This window comes from Pseudorasbora parva, chromosome 8 (assembly GCF_024679245.1).
Source record: "Pseudorasbora parva isolate DD20220531a chromosome 8, ASM2467924v1, whole genome shotgun sequence".
NCBI classification, from domain to species: Eukaryota; Metazoa; Chordata; class Actinopteri; order Cypriniformes; family Gobionidae; genus Pseudorasbora; species Pseudorasbora parva.
In genome coordinates, this window is record NC_090179.1 from 48,485,441 (window position 1) to 48,509,944 (window position 24,504).

At 40.8% G+C, this 24,504-nt stretch overlaps 1 protein-coding gene across 1 annotated transcript in view; it reads right to left on the minus strand.

Annotated features, from left to right (window-relative positions):
* LOC137084578 (NACHT, LRR and PYD domains-containing protein 3-like) overlaps nucleotides 1-17,639 on the minus strand; it is a 48,201-nt gene extending 30,562 nt beyond the window's left edge. Inside the window, exons 1-8 of the mRNA XM_067450867.1 lie at nucleotides 17,636-17,639; nucleotides 17,452-17,548; nucleotides 16,407-16,520; nucleotides 15,100-15,220; nucleotides 4,240-4,295; nucleotides 3,519-3,632; nucleotides 3,151-3,246; nucleotides 1,315-3,042 (exon numbers count right to left, since the gene is read on the minus strand). Of these exons, the coding sequence (XP_067306968.1) occupies nucleotides 1,315-3,042; nucleotides 3,151-3,246; nucleotides 3,519-3,632; nucleotides 4,240-4,295; nucleotides 15,100-15,220; nucleotides 16,407-16,520; nucleotides 17,452-17,548; nucleotides 17,636-17,639 (2,330 nt within the window). The remainder of the gene's footprint in view (nucleotides 1-1,314; nucleotides 3,043-3,150; nucleotides 3,247-3,518; nucleotides 3,633-4,239; nucleotides 4,296-15,099; nucleotides 15,221-16,406; nucleotides 16,521-17,451; nucleotides 17,549-17,635) is intronic.
* Between the last annotated feature and the right edge of the window lie 6,865 nt (nucleotides 17,640-24,504).

A 24,504-nucleotide genomic window follows, 5' to 3' on the forward strand; every position in this document is an offset into this window, starting at 1 on the left:
ATTTCTTTTGGGGCAACAGTGAATAAACAATTCAGTGAAGTTGCTTTACTAATATAAATTTACCAAATTACATTTTTAGTTTAGGTAAAACTAAAAAGGAATGCTACTACAATTTAAAATGTACAATTGGGCCAATACCATGGGTTGGTAAACTAATTTCTTTTTAATTGTTTTAATGAATTATTTCTCATTGAGCCGATGTTAACAGACTATTGCTACAATTGATAAAATTACATTTACAGAATTTCCCTTGGGCCCATTGAAAATTTTAGATGTGACCAGTCACTAGAGAGTTGGGAAGATTATAATTTTTTTATAGTCTTAATATGCACCTAAAACACAATCATCCGTTGCAGTTTTCATCCATTTTATTAATTGTTTCTGGTATTTATTCAAGTGTATTTTTTGTGAACAGACTGAGAGTCCATTGCTTTTAATGTTTTTGGTTGTTTTGTTCATTTATTGTGGATATTTAAAATGATTTCCGCTTTCAGTGTTAAACAGTCTTTAGAAATAAAAGTTTATTGATATTTGAAAAGGTGTACCTGCATTATTACGCCATTATCATTATTTTGGATGAAAATTCTCTCAGAACAAAAATATTTTCGTTTATTGCAATAATTTCTTGGCAAATTTATCGTTCAGCAAAATGTGTTATCGTGACAGGCCTAGATAACATCACCGTTTTCTCCAGAGCGACTGTACAGCCCAATCCAATTTGGTTGCAATATTTTCCTGTTTAACACGGTGAAGCTGCTTTGAAACAATCGTCATTGTAAAAACACTATATAAATAAAGCTGACTATTAAAAATCTTTATATTAACTGGCTTTTCTATGAATGCAATACAGTGAATGACAGCCGTCTGTGTCTCCAGTGGCTCACATTATTGGCAGTTTAGTGTCGAGTGATTCATTTACACCAAAACTAAAAGATAACGTGCCTTCATCTCTGGAAACATTATTAGTGTCTTACATTTCATAATGAACTCAGATAAGCTCAGGGCCGACTCGTTCTCCAGCAGGTCTTTCTCATGAATGTGAATATATGCAAAGGATTGTGGGTGATTGAGCTGAATTTAAGATGCGAAACGAAGGATCCTTCAAACTGAGACGGCCTTCAGAGGCGCTTGATGACGTGGCCGTCGAGATCTGGAGCCTTACTAGGACACAGCCTCCGTTTGAGAAACACCCGCAAATTATGAACAATATCCCAGAAATCAATCTGTGCCCCGTGATTTAAACACCTCTGATCTCGGTGTTTCTCTTTGGTCATAATGTTTTAGACTGTAATGATTGAACTCAGTGTTACTTACGGATCATTTCCGGGTCCAATTAATCTGCTCAGGTTAAACTCCTGCATCGTCCGCTCTGAGGACAACAACACAAAAACTAAAGCTGACCACTGAGATGAGGAGAGTTTCACATCACGTAATCCTCCACGGCTCGTATGAGGTTGAGCTTCGTTCACCAGTGAAAGATCACCCAGTTCATTCAGACAGTGAAACAGATTGATGTATTTATCTGGAGAGGGATTCTCACTGATCTTTTCTTTAATATATTTGACTGTTTTCTTATTGTTGTGAGAGCTGTTTCCTGTCTGTGTCTTCAGTTCTTGTAAGAGACTCTGATTAGACTTCACTGACAGACCCAGAAGGAAACGAAGGAAAAGGTCCAGATGCCCATTTTTACTGTCTAAAGCCTCATCCACAGCTCTCTGATGGAGATCAGATAGTGAAGCTGTCTCTCCATTAGTTGGTTTGGTGATCTGGTCAAACACATTGATGTTCTTGTTTATAAAGGAGAGATGCACATATAGAGCCGCTAGATGTTCCTGAAGGCTCAGATGAACAAAGCAGAAGACTTTCCCCTGATACAAGCCCAACTCCTCTCTGAAGATCTGAGTGCACAATCCTGAGTACACTGATGCTTCTGTCACATCAATGCCACACTCTCTCAGGTCTTCCTCATAGAAGATCAGGTTTCCTTTCACAAGCTGCTGATACGCCAGTTTCCCCAGTTTGACAATCATGTCTTCATCTTTCACTTTCTTCTCATAGTCCTTCTCATGTTTGATGTTGGTCTGAAGGATCAGGAAGTGTGTGTACATTTGAGTGAGAGTCTTGGGGAGTTTTCCTTTCCGTGATTTCCTCATCATCTTCTCCAGAACAGTGGCTGAGATCCAGCAGAAAACTGGGATGTGACACATAATAAAGAGGCTCCTTGATGACTTCAGGTGTGAGATGATCCTGTCGGCCAGACTCTGATCACTGATTCTCTTCCTGAAGTATTCCTCGTTCTGTAGGCGACTGAAGCCTCGTATCTCTGTCACTCGATGGACACACTCAGAGGGGACGAGATCAGCTGCTGCGGGTCTGGAGGTGATCCAGATGAGAGCCGAGGGAAGCAGATTCCCCGCAATGAGGTTCGTCAGCAGCTCGTCCACTGAGGCTGATTCAGTCACATCACACAACCTCACATCGCTCTGAAAACCCAGAGACAGACGACACTCATCCAGACCATCAAAGATGAACAACACTTTATACTGATCACTGGACATTTCCATTTCTTTGGTTTCAGGGAAAAAGACACAAAGGAGATCTGAAAGACTGAGTGTTTTGTCCTTCATCAAGTTGAGCTCTCTGAAAGGAAGTGGAAATATGAGCTGGACGTCCTGATTCTGTTTCCCTTCAGCCCAGTCCAGGATGAACTTCTGCACAGAGACTGTTTTTCCAATGCCAGCGACTCCCTTTGTCAGCACGGTTCTGATGGGTTTGTCTTGTCCAGGTAAAGGTCTAAAGATGTCCCTGCATTTGATCGCTGTGTCCTCTCTTTCTGCTCTCCTGGACTGTGTCTCAATCTGTCTCACCTCATGCTCATTATTGATCTCTCCACTTTCACTCTCTGTGATGTAGAGCTCTGTGTAGATCTCATTCAGGAGTGTTGGGTTTCCCTGCTTTGATATTCCCTCACACAAACACTCAAACTTCTTCCTCAGATTTGATCTCAATGTGTCGAGGACTTCAGCAGGTTTAGAGTCATGGCTGTAAGATTAAAATACCACATTACACAAGTTAGAGAATTAAATTGAGTGATGTGTGATGTCATTGCAGCTCCTAAAATTAAACCACAACAAAAGTCCCACATTTTACCTGAAACCAGGACACATGCTTTCATTAAAGTCTTGAGGTTGAATCTCAGGCGTGAACACAGTTTTGTTTTTAACTGGTCTGGATTGAAGATTTGACCTTAAATCAGAATGAAGAGGGTAAAGAATCAGACACACTGATATTGATGTAATCGTGTCATTAACTGAGTAACAGACCAACAGCTTTTACAGTGTGTGAATGTATTAACAATACAATACATAGAGCTTTACACAAGAGCACAATGATCATTAATAGACTGAAACTTACAGGATCTGGACTCATTACACTGCTGTATGTTAATAACAGCTTCAAATCAAATATTAATATCAAGATAAAATACTATAAACATAGCTTTAATAGAGATGAAATACCTGAGATCAGGCCGTTTGTCTCCACTCTTAAGGTCTATTGGGTCATCAATAGAGCAGTCACTCTTCATAGACACACAGCTGGACTCTGGGTTTGAGCTCTTCTGCTGGACTGAACTGGAACAGAGAACATATTCAGTTTAATCCTTTAGATTACTGGGATCATTCTTTGAGAGGAACCATATTAATATAAACGCATTCATCTTTCATCAAAAACACTGAGTGTTGTAACTCTTTTGCTGTAATGTCTGTAACTCAGTGGTGTTTCACTGTCACAAACTTTGATGACAATATTTTTGAGATATAACTTTACAAATGATAAGCATGATTTAAAAAAATTAACCAAAGCTGAATATTAGGAATTCAAAATAAAGTAATTCAAAACAACTAGAGGTTGACCGATATATTGGGCTGATATTTGTCATTTTTAATATATCTACAGCAGCTGATATCTGTGTTTAGTAGTGCAGATTAAAATCAGGCACATCTGTGGGCAGCCCTGTGTCAGGGTTTCCGTTGTCCGATAATTTCTGGGAATTGGCCAGGGAAAAAATTAAATGTCCAACAAAATTGTCAGATTAAAACTGCCTCTTATCGATACCGTAAGCCTGCGACGTGATGCCCTCGCTGTCATGACAGCGCTCCGTGGCTATGGAGGATTGCAATTCTCCAGAGCCTGCGAAGTCCTCATATGTGATTTCAGCAAAATGTATCTAGAGCGCACCAAGCTCGCCTGTGTAATCCCTGTCTGGAGTGTTCCTGCAGAGAGGGGGGTTCTCGCTGCAGAATCAGATAAAGCAACGGCGTTAAAGCTACACTGTGAAATAGTTCTTTTAACACTATTACTTAGTTCTTTCAAAAATATATGTGCTCATTAATGTATATTTACTTCTTTCAAGTAATAAAGTATTCTCGTAATTTTATAATATACCATTGAAAATACATACGGGTGAGGGTTCGGATGGCGGTCGCCATGTTGCTCCTCCATCTTGAAAGTACATTTGCCAAAGAGGGACATACCCGTAAATTCAAGCTTCGCTTTTCATGTTTTAACACTCGATGGCACCGTGTCGAATGTGAAGAGGAGGATTGCTTGAGGCTGCTATATGATGACGGAGGATCACTCTTAAGCCCCTTTCACACTGCACGTCAGACCTGCAATATTCCCGGAGCATTGCCGGGTCGCCTTCTGTGTGAAAGCAACCACGTCCCGGAATTGATCACAGAATTCGACCCGGGTCGGGGACCTAGTAACATTGCGGGATATGTATCAGAGTCGCCAAGGAAGCGGAAAAGAGAATTAAGACGGCAACGCAACGGGCAAATCAACAAGACAAAAGTAAATATTGGAGTGGCCTTTCCAAGATGGAAAGAGCTCATGAGGAGCAACGATTTTAAAAAGAACGCCGATGTTGCCTGCTTTCTCCTCGACAGGTAATATTAATTCAGCCTATTTGTGTATATTGGAAGTTTTATTGTTGCTTGGCTAATTATATCATGGTGTGCTGTGCATAACACTAGAACGACATCTAGGATAGTTTTCCTCGCGTCAATGATGAAAAAGTATTGTTTACCTTATAACATAAATCCGTGTTCTATGACGGATAACATGAGATTAATATTTTAATTGCATTATAATTTGTTTGCCTTACGATGTCGTATAATATTTACATTTACATTTATGCATTTAGCAGACGCTTTTATCCAAAGCGACTTACAACTCAGGAGAACAGGAAGCGATCCGTCAAGAAGAGGCAACGAAACACAAAAAGTGCCCTAAATACCAAGATTTGTACACTGCTCAGAGTAGCAAAGACCAGAAAAGGAAAGAAGAAAGGAGAAATAGAGGGGGAAAGAATGTTTTTTTTTTTTTTTTAATGTAAGATTAAGTGCTCATGGAAGAGATGAGTTTTTACCTGTCTTTTGAATGAAGCGAGTGATTCTGTTGTGCGTATGGAGGACGGAAGATCGTTCCACCAACCCGAAACAATGAAAGAAAAAGTTCGAGAGAGGGATTTCATGCCTCTCTGTGATGGTACCACAAGCCTTCGCTCATTAGCTGAGCGAAGGCTTCTGGTGGGTGTGTAGACGCGTAGGAGTGAGTCGAAGTATGCGGGTGCTGCGCTTGTGGAAGATCCATGAGCAAGAGTCAGGGCTTTGAATTTGATCCGGGCAGCGAGTGGTAGCCAATGCAGAGAGATGAATAGAGGTGTGACATGAGCCCTTTTGGGCTCATTGAATACAAGACGTGCTGCAGCGTTCTGGATCATTTGCAGCGGTTTGATTGCACAAGATGGAAGTCCAGCCAGAAGCGCATTGCAATAGTCAAGTCTAGAAATGACCAGGGCTTGGACAAGAAGCTGTGTTGCATGCTCCGTAAGGAACGGTCTGATTTTCCTGATGTTGTGCAATGCAAACCTGCATGACCGAGCCGTCTTCGAGATGTGGTCTTTGAAGGACAGCTGGTCATCAAAGATTACTCCAAGATTTCTGACCGACCCTGAAGGAGTAATCAAAAATGAACCTAGCTGGATGGTAAAATCATGTTGTATGGTGGGGTTAGCAGGGAAAACAAGCAGCTCAGTCTTTGCTAGATTTAGCTGCAGGTGGTGTTTTTTCATACATGCCGAGATGTCCGCCAGACAGCTTGAGATTCGTGCAGCTACTGTGGGATCATCTGGTTGAAATGAGAGGTAGAGCTGTGTGTCATCAGCATAGCAATGATATGAGAGACCATGTGCCTGAATGATGGGTCCCAATGATGTGGTGTAAATGGAGAAGAGGAGAGGTCCAAGCACTGAGCCCTGAGGAACCCCGGTGGTCAGTTGGTGTGTTTTGGATACCTCTCCTCTCCAGGCAACCTTAAAAGACCTACCTGTGAGATAGGACTCAAACCAGTGGAGTGGAGTCCCTGTGATGCCCAGTGATGAGAGGGTGGACAGAAGAATCTGATGATTCACAGTGTCAAAGGCAGCAGACAGATCAAGGAGGATGAGGACTGATGATTTGGATGCCGCTTTAGCCAGCCGCAGGGCTTCAGTAACTGACAGTAATGCCGTTTCAGTTGAGTGGCCCTTTTTGAAGCCTGACTGGTTTACGTCCAGTTGATTAGACTGTGAGAGGAAAGATGAGACCTGGTTGAAAACAACTCTTTCAAGTGTTTTCGCAATGAATGGTAGGAGAGAAACAGGTCTGTAGTTCTCTACAAGTGATGTGTCTAATGTGGGTTTTTTAAGCAGTGGGGTTACCCGAGCCTGCTTGAATGTGGTGGGGAAGATGCCGGTGGAGATAGATGTGTTGATGATGTGTGTGAGTGCTGGTAAGAGTATAGGGGAGATGGCTTATAGGAGATGTGAGGGGATGGGATCTAGAGGGCAGGTAGTGGGATGGCTGGAGAGGAGAAGCTTAGATACTTCGTCCTCAGTGAGTGTAGAGAAGGAGGAGAGAAGATGTTTGGCTGTGGATGTGGCTGATTCAAAAGTGTGTGTGTGTGTGGAGGTGTGAACTGTCTGCTGATGAGTGTGGTTTTGTTTGTGAAAAAATTGGCAAGATCGTCTGCAGATAGAGAGGTGGTGGGAGGTGGTGGAGGGGGACAGAGGAGAGAGGTGAAAGTTCTGAAAAGTGTGCGTGAGTCTGAGGTGCTGTTGATTTTGTTGTGAAAATATGAGGATTTAGCTGTATGGACGTCCTGTGAGAAGGAAATGAGCAGAGATTGGTACTTACTCAGGTCAGATGGTTAGTTTGATTTGCGCCATTTTCTCTCTGCTGCCCTAAGTTTGGTCCGGTGTTCACGAAGAACATCAGATAACCAAGGGCTAGAGGGAGTAGCGCGAGCTGGCCTAGAAGACAGAGGGCAGATAGTATCTAGACAAGTGGTTAAAGTGGAACATAAAGTGTCTGTTGCAGTGTTGACATCCATAGAGGAGAATTGTGTGGGTGACGGAAGAGAGGATGACACAACGGAGGAGAGGTGAGAGGGAGAAAGAGAACGCAGGTTTCGTCTGAAACTAACTGGTAGAGGAGGTGGAAGCATATGAGTAGTGAGATGTAGATTAAATGTGATGAAGTAGTGATCCGAGAAGTGTAAGGGTTTGACCAAAGTGTTTTCTGTAGTGCAGTTGCGTATGTAGATGAGGTCAAGTTGGTTGCCAGATTTGTGCGTGTGTGAGGTAGTAAGAAGTTTGAGATCGAATGAGGATAGAAGGGAGTGAAAATCTGTAGCATACGGTTTGTCCAGGTGGATGTTGAAATCACCAAGGATTACAAGTGGGCTGCCATCCTCAGGTAATGAGGATAGCAGCACATCTAGTTCCTCAACAAAGGTGCCCAATTGACCTGGAGGGCGGTAAATGACTACAAGATGGATTTTAGCAGGAGCTGTAACTGTAATAGCATGGTATTCAAAGGAGTTGTTATTACAGAGAGAGGTGTGGGTTGAGAATTTCCAATTGTTTGCGATAAGGAAACCTGTGCCTCCACCTCTGCCAATGTGGCGAGGGGTGTGTGAGAAGGAGAAATTGTTAGAGAGAGCAGCAGGAGTTGCTGAGTCTTCTGGACGGATCCAGGTCTCAGTCAAGGCCAAGATATTCAGATTGGAATGAGTGGCGAAGGCTGGAATGAAGTCAGCTTTGTTTACAGCTGACTGACAATTCCATAGACCCAGAGAAAAGGAGGGAGGGATATTAGTAGAGGAAGGAATAAGACGCAGATTAGCAGTGTTGTGCTGCCGTCTGCGTCTGATAGTGGAGCGAGGGGTAGAAATAGTGGGTATGTATTGAAAGCACATTGTGAGAAAAGAGAAAAGGAGAAAGAGGATAGAGAAATAAATAAATACTTAAGTGCGTTCTCGGTGTTCGTTCTACGGTGGAGTCGATCTTAGGTCGAGTCGAAAAAAATGTCTTTACACGAGGCGGCTGAACACGAGGGCTGAACACTCCCGCTGATGCTACCGCGACAGCGCTGACACGCTTATTAAATACACACTGATCACTACTTGAGTGAGAGCAGGTGTGGACGCTTTTATCAATCAATCTAATCAACGCAACGGTCTGCCAACGACTCAAATCGAAACCAAACTATCACTCACTACCTGTGCTAAAAGCCAACAATTATTATTTAATAACGGCTGGTGATTGCGTACAGCGTGCTTCAAACTGCCCTGGTTAAAGTGCAATTTGTGAGTAGCTCCCGGAACAAAGTTATGAATAAAAAGAATAAGTGCAGAAACGAAATGTATCTTCCTTCTAGTAATTAATACACCAAGCAATACAGCAAATACAGAGTATTTCGGATAGACTTACTTGCGATTTGAGCTCCTTCTCTGACCGACGCGCTTCTCCTCGCTTGGTTTGGTTGATTGACGCCAATCAGCAAAAATGGTTGATTGACGCCAATCGGACGTTCATGTTTTTTTTCCGTCTATTTGAAAGTTAGGCTAATAAACATGCTGCATATACGGCCTGATTATTTCATTTTTTTGAGTTACATAAACTCAATATACAGAATAACGATAGCACTGATAAAAGTTACTTTACTAAGATTAGCTTGCATTCGTCTGGGAACCTGATAGCTGATATTAGCAATGAAATGGTAAAAAATAACAAAAACGTAAAACTATTATTCATTTTACAAAGTATTATTTAAAGGGGGGGTGAAACACTCAGTTTCAGTCAGTGTCATGTCAATCTTGAGTACCTATAGAGTAGCATTGCATCCTGCATATCTCCGAAAAGTCTTTATTTTTTTAATAATTATATAAGAAAGATGCGCTGTTCCGAGTCTTTCCGAAAAAAGCCGAGCGGGTGGGGGCGTGTCGTGTGAGCGGAGCTAAATAATGACGTGTGCGCGCTGCTGTTATTGTGTTGAGTCGAGTGCGTCGTAAAGCTGTGTCATCCCTAACAGCGGGAAAAAAACTTTATTCAAAATAAAAATATGGCTTTTAATCAGATACAGCCATACATCTATGATCCGGAATCAGACCCAGAGGCTGCAGTTGAACAGGAGCAGCAGCAAAAATGACTAGAGCAGGACGTCTGTATGTGGTACAAGTTATACACTAACTATATAATATGCTTAGCGGCTTGTGTTATTTACATATTTATACTTGAATTATATCGTCGTATTTTTGTCTTTGAAGGTGTACATGTGGGAAGTGCAGTTGTGCACGTGTGTTTGTGTGTTTACGCGTGGTTTGTGTAGACAGTAAGCGGACTAAAAAAAACACAGACATTTGAAGCAGTCTCACTCACCCTTCTAACGTTGGGACTGCTCCATCATTCAGCATTAGGCGATTGGGAAAATCCGGCGTCGAGCTGGGCCTTGTTTATGAAACAGTCGGCACCGAAATGCAGCGAACAGATATAAACATTCGCGCAACTCAGTTGCTGATCCGGAAAAGCAAATTACATCCACTGTTGCCTTAACGCGGGGTTTTTGGGGAATCTGTGCAGGACTGTCTTGGTCTGGCAACCAAAAACGCACTTTTTTGGTGACATTGTTATGTGCACATCACCTGTCCAGCAGCCTACGAGCCAGCGCTTTGATGGGGGAAGCCTGTTACTCTCGCTCTCTCCCTCTCTCTCCCTCTCTCTCTCTCACGCGCTTCCGGTAGAATTGTCCGTAAGGCCCATACAAGGAAATTCCGCCCCCATTAATGTCAAAGGGGACGCATGATCTCAAAAAACTTGCCGAAACTTATGACTAACCGGAAGTAGTATTTTTGACAAAGAAATACTCCCATCAAACATCCACCTTAACTTTTGAAACTTTGTCTATGTTTAGTATGGGATTCCAAGTCTTTAACAGTGTAAAAAGATCAGTATGAATGAAACAGCATTTCACCCCCCCTTTAATCATAGATCATTTGGCAAATTAAATAACTGCAAATTATAATAGTTTTCAAAAGTAACCTCATTACTTGAAGCAACACTCACCGAAGAGGTCGAACAGGAAGCCATGACTAAATCGGCCACCGTAGGAGTTAAAACAAAATAGAAATTGAGAGGAACAGAAACTATTATTCACTGGATGGTCATATACCTTTTCATCACTAGATGGGGGAAAATATCACACAGTGTAGCTTTAAGCATTAGATTAAAGCGCTCGTCTGTGTGGAGACTGATAACAGCGGCAACGAGCGCCTGATCGCCTCTTATTTAACAAACGAATGAAATGATACTCTTCTAGTTAACCAGAGATGTTTTGTTTGTATTAGTTAGGTTCATCCGTGAAGCAAGATGTTTTAAAAAGTGGTGGGGACATGTCCCACCCGTCCCACCCGCAAATTACGCCTATATTGAAACCATAGATTAAAAAATTGGTTGATTGACGCCAATCGGACGTTCATGTTTTTTTTCCGTCTATTTGAAAGTTAGGCTAATAAACATGCTGCATATACGGCCTGATTATGTCATTTTTTTGAGTTACATAAACTGCTTTCAGTTTTCCTCAACTTTACTAATTAAGAGGCAATATTTGACCGGCATATCATCAAAATGTCCGGAAAATGAAACCTCTGCCGATCACTTTGACCGGCACCATTTCTAGCGGAAACTCTGCCCTGTGTTCTTGGTGCGGTGGAACTGCTGCTACATATGAAGGACCCCAAGCCAAAACTTTTGGAAGATTCAACATCAGTCCTAGAAGACAAAGCTTAAATTCTGATATTTCAAAGTCCTGTAGCCATATATTTCCTATGTTTGACTTGTAAACTATGAAGTACTGCTTCACTTAGTGAAAGAAAAAACAAAAAGCATAGAACCGTCAGAAAGTGGCATAGTGCTACAGCTGGTAGAAGGTTTGCTTACTTGCAGTTTACTTCAAGGACTGTATATCAGCAGCTTGCTTGCTAAAATATTAGCCCAAATGTTATAAGTTCTGTTTTATTTTTCCTGTTTTGGAGTCGGAGAATTTCCCTCTGTGAGTGGGGGTGGAGAAGACAACAGTTCGATTAATCCTCGATATAATGCTTACGCACTAAGCGTAATGCTGCGCATGCTGCTGTTTACAGTCAGTGACTGACAGGCTTGGAGGATCGGAGAGAAGTGGAGTGAGAAAAAGGAGTGATAGTGAAGAAAACTCAGCGCTCACGACCAGCTCGGAGGACACAGATATCGTTGACAAGAAACTTCCCTCAACTTCAGTGGTTTGGAGATATTTTTGTATAAAATAGACTTGACAGCTTACTGGATTTCCTCAACTAGCTCCTGAACCAGGGGCAGAGCCAGACGATGTAAACATTCGGGGCTTAGCCCATACTCCCCCGGGGAGACTTTTTTTCCATTTACATCAGCTAAATGCACTATTTTTCAGGCTTTTTGAAAGAATATAGAATGCCTAAAAATCTATATACTATCTGGGAAAATTATGTTACTCAGTAAAAAATAAAATAAAAATAAAAATCACCCAGTAGAGCCTACAACCTGTTTTGTATTTCTCCAGCTGTAGTGAATCCAAAACACCAAAAATGTTAAGGATGACTCATTTTCACCCCTGGCAAATAAAAAAAAGGCAACCATTATCTGACTATTTTTAAGTTAGCCTGCATAGGTGAAATTGGAATTTGGTGTAAACATCATTATTAATCTTTAGAGTTCAGTTTGGTTTACTTTGTGCTTAGCTGACAAATTTGCTACATCAGAATCCATGACCAATCAGATGTGGTTTTCGGCTGCAAACTTTCCCAGTTGGTTAGTTCTACAAAGGAAATGCCCATATTTGGATTAGACAGCTCTGTGTGTGAGACTGAGAGCTTTATAATGACACCAGGCATGACATGCTTCTGTGAATGGAGACGGAGCTCGCGTTAGAATAACTTTGGATGATTTCAGGTAGAAATCTAAAGGCGCACGGTGACAAAATATAATGAAATAACCACCTTAAATGTGTAATGTTGCCTTTTTTTATTTTGACATGAAAGCTTGCATGTTGCCCAAAATCTCAAAATTTATGTCGTGTCTCGCCTTAATAAGTAACATCTAACGTTAACTCTAGCCAGCCAGCAATACAGTCATGCAACTCAAGAGTTACAACAGCGGATTCACAAACCTGTAACGCTTTCGTCTGACGCAGAATCTCTCTCTGGCCGGTGAGGTTTAGTGTTCCTTTTAAAAAATGTGCAGTGCCCATGTTAACTATAGTTAACTACGACGCCGGTGAAATACAAAAGCCCGCCAATCCCTGATGACAACGGCGAAGAAGATGATGTATATTCTTCTTTGTTAGTTTTTATTGGCAGTTGGCCTTGGCAAACAAGCTGAGTGATGTGCGATGCATTGCCGACCGCCACACACACAGAGCTTTTGTTTCATTTTTTGCCGCTCCAGTCTGAAAAACTGAGAGGAAATGAAGCAACGTTTAAGTATTCATTTATTTTTTAACTAAAAGATTTGTGGCTTTTGACAAAACATTCAGGGCTTAAGCCCAATTAGCCACCCCCCCTCTCCGCCCCTGTCCTGAACTTTGTAGGCTACTCTCTCCCGGCCAGCCCACTGTTGATGAGGTGTGTGTGTGTGTGTGTGTGTGTGTGTGTGTGTGTGTGTGTCGGTTAGATGCGTGGTGGACTAATCCACTGTGAGGCAAGAGAGAGGGGACTCAAAATGTTTCTAAAGTTAAAACACATTTTTTTTGCCCGTTTGCGTTTTGTTTTACTACTTACACAATTAAGTATATAATTATATTATTGATATATAGTGTCGAGTAAAAAACTGCTGACCACAGTTACGATTTTTCTTTTCATTTTATTTATATTGTCAGTGTTATTATTTATAAGGTTTGGCATGCTGACCAGAAAGATTTGTTTTTATTTATATTTTTTGTTTATTGACAAACATTATCTTTAAAACACTTTGACTTTCCGTTTGCAGTCAGCAGAGCCAAATGTTATATCATTTCAGTTCTAGATTTTACTATGGATATTTATTTTTTATATTCTATTTATATTAAAAATATTCTACTCTATTAATATTGCTTTTATTAGTAATAAATAAATCGACCTCAGTTTTAATAAACTGTTCACCTGTTTGGGAAGTGTGTCATGTTTTGACAATAAAGGATAGTTTTAAACAACAGTTAACTGTCTATTTTCTACATCTTTCACACGATCAAAAATATGCCTTTAAACTTTAAAGAAATAAAGGTTTTACATTTATCGTGATATTTATCGATATCGACTGATATGGAAAATTATATCGTGATCATTTTTTTGGACCGTATCGCTCAGCCCTTATGGGCATGTTTATCATTATTCTGTTAGGACTATATCTTTAATAACATAGATGAGAATCATTATTGGAAAAAAAATCATAAAAAAACATAGATAAATAAAAAAAAAAATTTTTGCCTGTTCATGTTTTTTACATTTTCTCAATAAATGGTTTCTGTTGTCCTCTACAGAGCAGAGGATATAGCAAACAACATACATTTTTTTTAACCCAAAAATATCCATTTGTTTTTTATGCTTCAAATGTAATGACCTTACAAAAAAATCTAAATTCACATAACCTTTTTTTCCTGGTTCTCAGGAAGATGAAAACTCCAATATATAAGACATTAGCCTTAAAAATCAGCTGGCCCTGACCTCTAATTATTTATTATATAAAAAGTAGAGATGGGCATAGAGTAATTTTTTTAAAATCTGGATTAATCTAGATTCATTTTGGAATTAATATAGATTAATCTAGATTAAAATGGCTCATCTGAATTCTGTCGAAGGCATTCAGAATGTGTGTGCTACCCAAATAATAGGTGTGTTTTCATGGAGAACTGCAATCGTTCCAATCCAAATGAAAATGCTCCATATAAACACCTCAATCGGAATAAAAATGCCCAAACCGAATGGAACTGTAATCGGTTTGAGAGGGGTGGATAAACCTTTTCATGAACCGATCAAACGAAGAATTTCACCATGTAAACGACTGATTACTTTTGAGTGTGTGTTGATGTGACGTGATATACCTCGCGCGCCTTCACTACTGAAAAGTGTGCGCCGCTCAAACCAGGCTATAATGTTGAGAGGAAAGTTAATTTTTCTGAGCGGTAAACTTTTTATTTCGTAAGAAGTTATGAAGATAATGTTGGAATAATGACACAGACATAGCCTGGCTACACTCATCATGACAGCGTTTGTCCAACGCACTTTTTACTTCAACTACGCCTGACAGAAGAATTTATTTTTCAGAGATGATTATTACACTTTACAACCAATAAATAGCTTTTATAAAAGCGTATAAGTCCTGGTGGTCGATGAGAGTAGCTATGGCGACCGGTAACTCATTCCAGCTGCTGGAGAGGACGGAGGTTTAGATAACGTCTCATGTAAACAGTCCGCTGAATTTTTCATGTGGAATGACAAAAAAGTGTGGGTTTAGGCGTTACTCGAGACTGGAAGAACTCCTACAGTAAACTAATTCTGCATTGCACAAGGTGCAGACAACCTTAAGCCGGGAGCACACGGTGCGATTTTGGCCACGATTTGGCCGTCTAAGAAAAATTTAGCAAATCCTAAAAGATTCCTCTGATCCTAGGCTAAAATCTGAAGTCTCTGATCGTTAGTTTTTAACGAATGAGCGCTGCGATCAAATCTTACCTCAGATGAAATTCTGGCAGTGTTAGAAGATTTGCCGCACAATCCTGCAGTGTGACTTCTCCTACGACGATCATCGATGCCTTGACTATCGTACAGTCTGACATTAATGATAACCGAGATCCTACAGTGTGACATCAGGGATTATGGTCGTACAGTCTGACAAGCAACATTCGCAAAGGATTTTGAAAAATCGCACAGTGTGCAGGACCCTTTAGTCTTGTCAAGGTTTCCATTGGGAAGCTTCTTAAAAATACATTTTCCCTGAAGCAAACCCTGAGGCTTCAGAGCTGCATCCGTGTTAGCACATGACGTTTAATGTGGAGGTAATTCCACAGTAGGCATATACACAGGTTTGAAGACTCGTTCTCGTTCTACAGTGCAATTCGGCTACATCTGCACTAAAATATCAAAGTGAAAGTGATCATAGCTTGCGTAGTGTAGACCCAGCTCCCAACCCAACTTCGAGAATAGATTAGCTGCCATATTTCTTTTTTTAAACGCCCGATAAGAGTCCCACATTAACGCAGCACGTTAACGCCGATAACAGCCCACCACTAATAAAAACCCATATCGGGCGATCTCTAAAAACAACTATAGTCTGTAGTGTGGTGTGTTGGACATCGGCTGTGGCTGGATGTAACCGATCGGCGAGAGAAGCCGCGTGCAGGAGCTGCAAACGGAGACGTGAAGTCAGACACTTTCTGCTTCCCGTAGTGACGCTCGCGCTGTGTTTGCATACTTTATCACAGCTGGAGTGAAATGAACGCAATATCTGTCAAATACTCAATGTTTCAGAGACATTTTCATTCAATACTTTATGTACTGCATAATACAGCATCTATTTGAATAAGAATAAAGTTCAACATTATTAACTATCAAGGAAGTGGGGTCTACGTTCATTATCAGTTTATTTTTGATAAACATGATGCAGTTTAACATCGCGACCATAAAAAGAGGTTTTACTGTTATAAAAGCTGATTAGTGAGCATTAGTGGAGCTGAAGATTTCAGAATAAACACGAAACACACGTGACCGCTGTCATGCGGTGAATCTGGCCAATCGTGGGACAGCTGTGTCGTCATCAGAGCTCGTGCATCGCTCTGGAGAAGCTGTGGAGAATGAACCAGCCGCTGCTCTCGAATCGCTCTCGCGGTGCTTTGATGGCACACGTCACGGTCACAACATTTCTAACCAGAATGCACTGCTTCAAGTCAGCCGCTGATCGGTCTACGCATCTCAGCTTACATTTATTTTGCTTCTAATTAAAAAAATAAAAAAATTCTATAAGCATAACTTTTTATATATACCTGAGATCAGGCCGTTTGTCTCCACTCTTAAGCTCTATTGGCGGCTCCATAGACCAGTCACTCTTCATAGACACACAGCTGGACTCTGGGTTTGAGCTCTTCTGCTGGACTGAACTGGAACAGAGAACCGATTCAGTTTAATCCTTTAGATTACTGGGATCATTCTTCATGAGACGAACCACATTACAGTTTTTATGAATTTTTCGAACACACTAAACCCCATTTTTTGAACCAAATTCTCAACAGCCTAAACCAGTTTGTCCTCTTTCTGTAAAACCTTAAACAATTTCAGGCGTTTAGACCCAATTCTGACGCACTTTGATGCACTAAACGCATTAAAAGTAAAAAAAAGACAGGTAAAAGTTTAGGTACAACTAAAACACAGTTGTCATCGTTTACACACAACTCTAAATTGTTCAAACTAATTTCTAATGATGTGATCAAACCAGCTGTACAAAATAAACCAGTTCAGCACTTTGATTTTACAACTTTTTTTTAACCTTTTCTAGCAATACTACAGTATGCAAGAGCTGAATATACAGACATTCAGTACAATACTAGATTTGCAGTGCATACAGTATAGAATTTACTCAAGTACAAATGATACGTTTTCTTCATTTGGATGACTGCAATCTTACACGCCACCAGGAGGATGCAGACAGAGATGTGAATAACATCAGCGAGTGAAGGGGAGAGAGAACCGGGTGGCTCCGAGCGGGAGTGTGTGTTCATGTGTCCAAAGTATCTCAATACAATGAGCCGATGGTCTAAAACTGCTTGAATCTCCAAACTGGCATTTGACAAACTTTTTCCAAGGACGCTGTGTGTGTTGAAGTTCGAAGAACTGGTTTTGTGTTTAAGATTTTGAAAAAAGTGTGTGATGGTTTCGATAAATGTGTTTTAGCCATTCAGAAAAACTGCAATATAAACATTCATCTTTCTTCAGAGACTTAATGATATTTTTATTTAATATTTCATATTTGTCACTTCGACTGATCTTTTTCAGTGATGTAACACAATATTTATCAGTGTGTGTTAAAAGTACCTGCATCCTGGAGAGAAATCTCCACCTGTGGATCCTTGTGGATCAGCCATGATGAAGCTGCAGGAGAATCTGATGAGTTTGATCTCCTCCACTGACTCTGAATGAACAAACATCACACACTAAATTAAATTAAACATGCTTCATAAGTTATCTCAACACATCTGGAGTGTAAGGATCGCGTGACTCATATTCACGGACAAACGCCAACAGGACAATTGGCCGTTGAATTTAGAATTTAATGAAAAATAACTGCCATGATCAACAGACAAACACTGACTGAACACAAAAGAAACCCTTCATTAAAGATTTCATATCAAACAAACAATCACTCAAAATGTCCTCCAGAGATTCATATTAATATGAGGAAGTCACACACATGAACACTCACCTCGATCAAACTTTTACAAGATACAGCTTCTCCAATCCTCCAGCTTTAACATCAGAAAGATACACGGACATTCCTGATTAAACTCTGATAAACGTTTCTATTAAACTCTTTATAGCTCTGTTTTCCCCGTATCGTATTCGTGTTTTACCTGCTTAAAATGGCGGCAAGCCAACAGGTGAGCTCCAGCTTACTTTCACTTTGCATTTGTGACGAGAGTAAACAGACACGCGCGTTCACGAGAGCACCACGGCGCATGCGCGAGAGCAGATGGTGTTGCGTGAACGCGGAGATTAATGAATAAAGTGGTAAATTAGTTTTGCGTGAGCACTCGCGTTGCTTTGTTTGTTTTAATCTTTTCTTTCGTTCATATAGTTTTGTGCTTGTTTTATTTATTCCTCAATTTGTTCATTCTCTCTGTCTTTTGTACTTTCTCTCTTTTTTATTTGACTATTCTCGAATTCATTCTGCTCTTTTTCAGTTAGTTTTTTATCTGTGTCATTTATGTTTTATTGCCTATGATTTTATCCTTTATGCATGAATTATGATAACCTCCGTCTGATGTGTTATATTGCTCTTAGGGCATGAAAAACAAGATTTGAAAAGTCATTATTTTACACGTTTCAGAGATTTTCAGATGTCCACTAGAGTTTATGATTTAAACTGAGGAGATGCTGGTGTGTATTTAAATAAAATAAAAAAAACAAGCAATACAATTTGACAAAATACATCCAGAAATATCGATTGATAGCGTTAGTTGTTCTTGACAGAAGTTGAAGTTTGCGTGTCTGTGATCTCAGAACATGAGGACGTCTCTTCATCCGGTCAGCTGTGGAAACCCAACTCAGATGCTCCTCCAGTGGGCCAGAGTTTGTCCATTTACCCTCATCAGCTGATCAATCTGATTATGCTCAACATGGACACATTTCTCCCACAGCTCTCCTCTGAGAAGATCTGGCCATCAGCTGTTTTCAGTCTCGTCTGAAATGAGCAGTGTTGGGGAAACAAGCAACATGCATTACATAATCAGATTACTGTTTGATGTTCATGCAAATCACATTCTAATAACACAAATACATTTATTTACAGTCAAAGTTACTGCAGATGAAGCCTCTTCAGAAACAACAGTCACCGTCAGATTATGATCTGTAGCTGAAATATAGCTCTAGTGGACAGATGATTCATCAGAACTCTCTCCCGATCTAAAATCAACACTTGGGAAATGTAACTGTGATATGACTCATTAGATATCGCTGATGCTACAACATGTTTTTACCTGCAAGAGTCTCCTAGGATAGAAGGAATGGACGGATATTCTGGAGAAACTTGGCATTTCTGACTGGCCATTGGAGGGAAACATGGATATGATATGGATATGGATATAAGAACCATGGATATAAGAGTCTTTCCTCTCGGTGTGAATGTGTTGATGATGCTCGAGGGTCCACTGTAGAGGCTGATGTGCAACTATGCCATCAAAACCCATGCAATGCAAGAACATGCTTTATGAACAGCCGTCCACTGGAGTGAGCTCAACGCATCAAAGGCTCATTGTGTTTTCCTCTCTCTTCTCTTCAGTTTGGGCTTTTGTTTTTCTTCTTTATTTCTGCTTTGCTCTCTTTGGCTCACTTATTTGTTCAGTTTTGTCTTTCATTTCTCTTTCTGCAGAGCTCCTGATCATAAATCATAAAGAGGACTTTGTTTGATCACATCTGTGTGATATGAAATCAGTTTGTCATCCTCCGATCATGTTTATAATCACATTTAGTCATTTATCAGATGATTTTTCCAAATGTGGATCAATGCGATGTGACATAAACCTGAAAGAATCAGAGAGATGAAAACCATACTGTAAAAACACTGTCAACTCTTGAACAGTTTTCATTTATTTCTCCTGCACTGATCACTTTATTGCACTTTTAATTGAATTACTGAAATGGTCAAAACTCACGGAGAGGAAAGGACAGAAATGATGGCGACACATTAAATAATGAATAAATCCTGATGTTTTAAAGCCATCTCTTCTGTTCTCTCACATCACACTCTTTTAGTCTCGTTTAGCTCTGTTTTATTGTGTTTCTGTGCTATTATGAGTCTCTATTCACTGGAGGAGGAGATCACAGATGATTGTTTTCTCGAATATTTTGCAATGAAACAATCTGTAGTGCAGTAATTACATGTGTATCTTTATTTCTATCTGCTCAGTTTCTTCTGTTTGTGCCATTCTGTGTTCCAACAGCATTACATCAGCACACAGTGACCTCTAGTGGTGATCTCAGGGAACAACATCATCTGATATCATTACATCCCCCTTTCTTTAAAGGAAATATTCAACAGTAAGCATAATGTTATTCTGTGATGTGTCTAAGTTTGCATTCAGTGTACCATCTTAACTCAAGTGTTAAACTCAAACACAGGCACTTTCTCATCGCTCTAACTTTAAGCGATGTCTCACACATTGAGTCTCTCAGCTTTTCTGATGTGTCTTGTAGATCTTCTCAGTGTAACTGTGTGACTGTTTGATGTTTGACTGTGTGTGCGCAGATCACACTCATCCTTTGCACACGATGCAGATAATGCCGTCGACTCAGACTCAGGATTGCTTTGAATCGAGACTTGTGACTCTTTCTCAGTCTCTGTTTCTTCTGAGAATCTGTCCATCGCCGGTTTTCCCCTGATCAGATCTCGGAGCTCCTCTTGCGTGACGGCGGCTTTCTTGCTCCAGTTCTCCTCATTTCTGATTCTCATACGTCATCCATCATCAGTGGTCGCACATGTTTCGCAGCTCTGTCACGGCAGAACTTCTGCTTTTCTTTCAGTCGCTTGAACCTCTGCTTCATTTCCACACGTCCGTTCTATTTTGAGCAAGATGGCGGTGTAGTGCGAAGTGTCCGATTCGTCCGCGTCTCAGCCGGAGCCGCACCGCACTCTAATGGAGAGCTTCTGGGATTGAGCAGAGCAAGGTATAGATCAGAATTGCTGTCTGCAGCTTTCTTCAGGATTCGCTTGAGAATATGAACGGCCTTCTCAGCCTTGCCGTCTGACGGAGCGTATTCTGGACTCCAGCTCACATGCTTGAAGTCATATTGCACTGAAAGATCTGGCCACTCTTTGCTGCTGAAACACGGGCCATTGTCACCGATGAGCGTTTGTGCTATTCCATGTCTTGTGTTATCACACACTTTGTGGACATGTTAGGAAGTAAGGCTAATTCAGGGCAGTTTGAGTAATAGTCAATCAGCACTAAATAATGATGGCCTTTCAGATGAAGAGATCCATTCCCACTTTCTCCCAGGCTGATGTTGGTCAGTCCAGAATTATCATTGGCTCTTTGATCCGCCTGCGTCTGAATCTCTGACATGTGCCACACCGTCTCAGCAGATGTTCAATGTCTCTGTTAACTCCAGGCCAGAAGACTGTGTCTCTCGCTCTCCTCTTACATTTCTCCACACCGAGATGAGCTTCATGGATTCTGTGTCGTGTGTCTCGTCTCCGGCTTTGTGGAATGACGAGTCTGTTTTGTTTCAGGAGAATTTAATCCACAGCTCTTAGATCCCGATATTTTGGAGAGGATCCCGTCGGCCTTCCATTATTCATGTTATCGATGTCAACTTGCGATCAGGTGTGTTTTTTGGTTTGCTCTGCTCTTTGCTTTGGCTTTGCATCTGACACAGGAAACGCAGTAACACTATGTTCACATGTATCTCCACATCTCCTTCTGTTGTCCTCGCTCTACTTCTGCTGCTGCTCGTGAGAGGGCGTCTGCAGCACTAAGGCCCAATCCCAATCCTGTTTTATACCCCTTCGCCTAAAATAGACCGCTGGAGCCGCTTTTCCATCGGGAAAAACTGTTCTCTCTGTTAATTAACCGTTCCATTCAGTGCCGATCTGATCCGGCCGTACGGATATGGTTTCGTTTTCTACTGCGGCGCTGCGATAACGAATCGTGATACAAACGAGTCAGTAGTTGCCTTGGTAACGCGAGAGTTTACAGACGATAAATGATGTAAATAGCGACAGCGTTATGAAGGATGACCAGATATTAAAGTTTTAAAAGCTTAAATTTGGAAGATTTTCGGTTTAAAGTTTGACGTGTTTGAAGTCAATATAGTCTATCAGAAAACAACTATTTGGTTGCTACGGTACTCAGGCTGGTTGCTAAGGTCTTGCTACGTGTTTGCTAGGGTACTCATGGAGTTGCTATGCAGTTTGCTAGAGTACATAGGGTGGTTGCTAAGGTATTGCTATGTGGTTACTAAGGTATTCTGGGTGGTTGCTAGGGTACTCGAGGTGGTTGCTAAGGTGTTGCTAGGGTGGTTTCTAGGATACTTGGGGTGGTTACTATGGTCTTGCTACGTGGTTTAAACTTCTATTTTTCTGGCCCTTACCCTTACCACTCATAACCACTCAGAATCAACACACCTTCACATGAACGCTCAAAACAAAGGGATCGGGGAAAGGGAGGGGCTAAGGGGGAGAAATGGGATTGGGCTAAAGTATTTGCCAGAGTAGACACCCAATCCAAATCATACCTTTGCAGTTTCATCATCAATCTTTGAATCCTTGGTGTCAAAGCATTTAGATTCTTCTTCACTATTGCGATCAATGTACGATGATCCATTTCTGCTATGAAAGTAGGAAGACCACACACACAGGTGTGAAACTTTTCCAGCCCAAAATCTAATCCCAAAAACTCTTTTCTGATGTATCAGAATCAGTCATGGATCTTTCTTACATATGTTCCTGGCTTCCAGATCTCATCCTCAGCCCACAATAAAACCACCCAGAGACCATTTTCTGATGCATCAGAGACACTTTAGTTTTCTTTGTTGGATCAGTATTGCAGTAACGGGTGTGGATGTCGACGCTATTTTCAAAGTACTTGATTGAATAAAATAAATAACACTGGCCTAGTGTTGTGATATTTTACTTCAAAAATCTTACATATCAATCAATCAATAAATCAACCAATCAATCAATCAATCAATCAACTTTATTTATATCGCGCTTTTACAATGACGATTGCTTCATAGCAGCTTCACAGTGTTAAACAGGAAAATATTGCACCAAAAAAATTCTGGCTGTGCAGTCGTTCTGGAGAAAACGGTGATGTTATCAGCTTATTTTATAATATAGCGAAAATGTTGGCAGATCAGTATTATAGTTTATAGAATTAAATAAGAACTAATTAAATAATTGTATTTGTATATTTAGTTTAATAACTTTTCGCCAAAGGCGACAGTGGCAAGGAACCAAAACTCCATCAGGGCATGATGGAGAAAAATAAAACCTTGGGAGAAACCAGACTCAGTCGGGGTGCCAGTTCTCCTCTGGCCTATTATCAAACAGTGTATGCTTATTATTCTGACCACCTTACAGGTCAGAAATCATATTAGATCGGAATATTGAAAAATTTGGGGTATCACGCAAGAGACGATGGCGCGTCGATTACACAAGAGTATGAATACTTTAAAGATCGGAGTTATTGCGCCCGGAGATGGGTTTATTGAGCATGACGTGCCGGTGAGGCAAATTCAGAAGAGACCCCAATTGACACGGACTCAGCAGACACTCCAGGATGAGCTGGTCATGTCCAGACGCAGATCCACCATCCGATCCGGAAACAGCCTGGATACGGCCGACTGCAGTAAACCTCGGGATAAACAAAGAGACTAACATTAGTGTGGATGCCACTCACACCTGAGTACATCAGGTGTTATGGGAAGTGTTCCCGGTTACGGGTGACCTAGTTAATGCAGCCTAACAAACAGTCAATTGATTTGAATAATGAAAGTAAAAAATGTTCTATGTGTATGCCATAGTAAAGAGATGCGTTTTAGTCTAGATTTAAACTGACAGAGTGTGTCTGCTTCTTGACAAATGCAAGGAAGACTATTCCAGAATTCAGGTGCTAAATAGGAAAAGGATCGACCGCCTGCAGTTGATTTAGATATTCTAGGTATTATCAACTGGCAAGAGTTTTGAGACCGCAATAGACGTGATGGAGTATAATGTGTTAAGAGCTCGCTTAAGTACTGGGGAGCCAAACCATTTAGTGCTTTGTAAGTAATAAGAAGGATTTTAAAATGTATGCGATGTTTAATAGGGAGCCAGTGCAGTGTTGACAGAACTGGGCTAATATGATCGTACTTCCTGGTTTTAGTAAGAACTCGAGCTGTTGCGTTTTGGACTAGTTGGAGTTTGTTTATTAAGCGAGCAGGGCAACCACCCAAGAAGAGCATTACAATAATCTAACCTTGAGCTCATGAACGCATGTACTAACTGTTCAGCATAGTGTTTAGATATATACCATAGTTTATATGGTATATATCTAAAATAACATAGGGTTCATAGACAATTGGAAAAGTTGGAAAATTGGAAAAGCAAAATAACATAGGGTTCATAGACAATTGGAAAAGTTTTTGGGGCAGACCTGACCTGTTGAAGATAGACGGCATTCATCCCTCCTGGGCTGGTGCTGCTCTTCTCTCTAGTAATTTGGCACATAGTCTTAGAGCTAAACCTTGACTCACTGGGGCCCAGGTCAGGAAGCAGACAAACTGGCTAAACCAACCGTCTGCTAGCTGTCTCACGTCACCAAAGTCAGCTAAATCCCAGCACATAGAGACTCTTTCACCTAGATATTATCAAATAGAGACTGTGTCTGT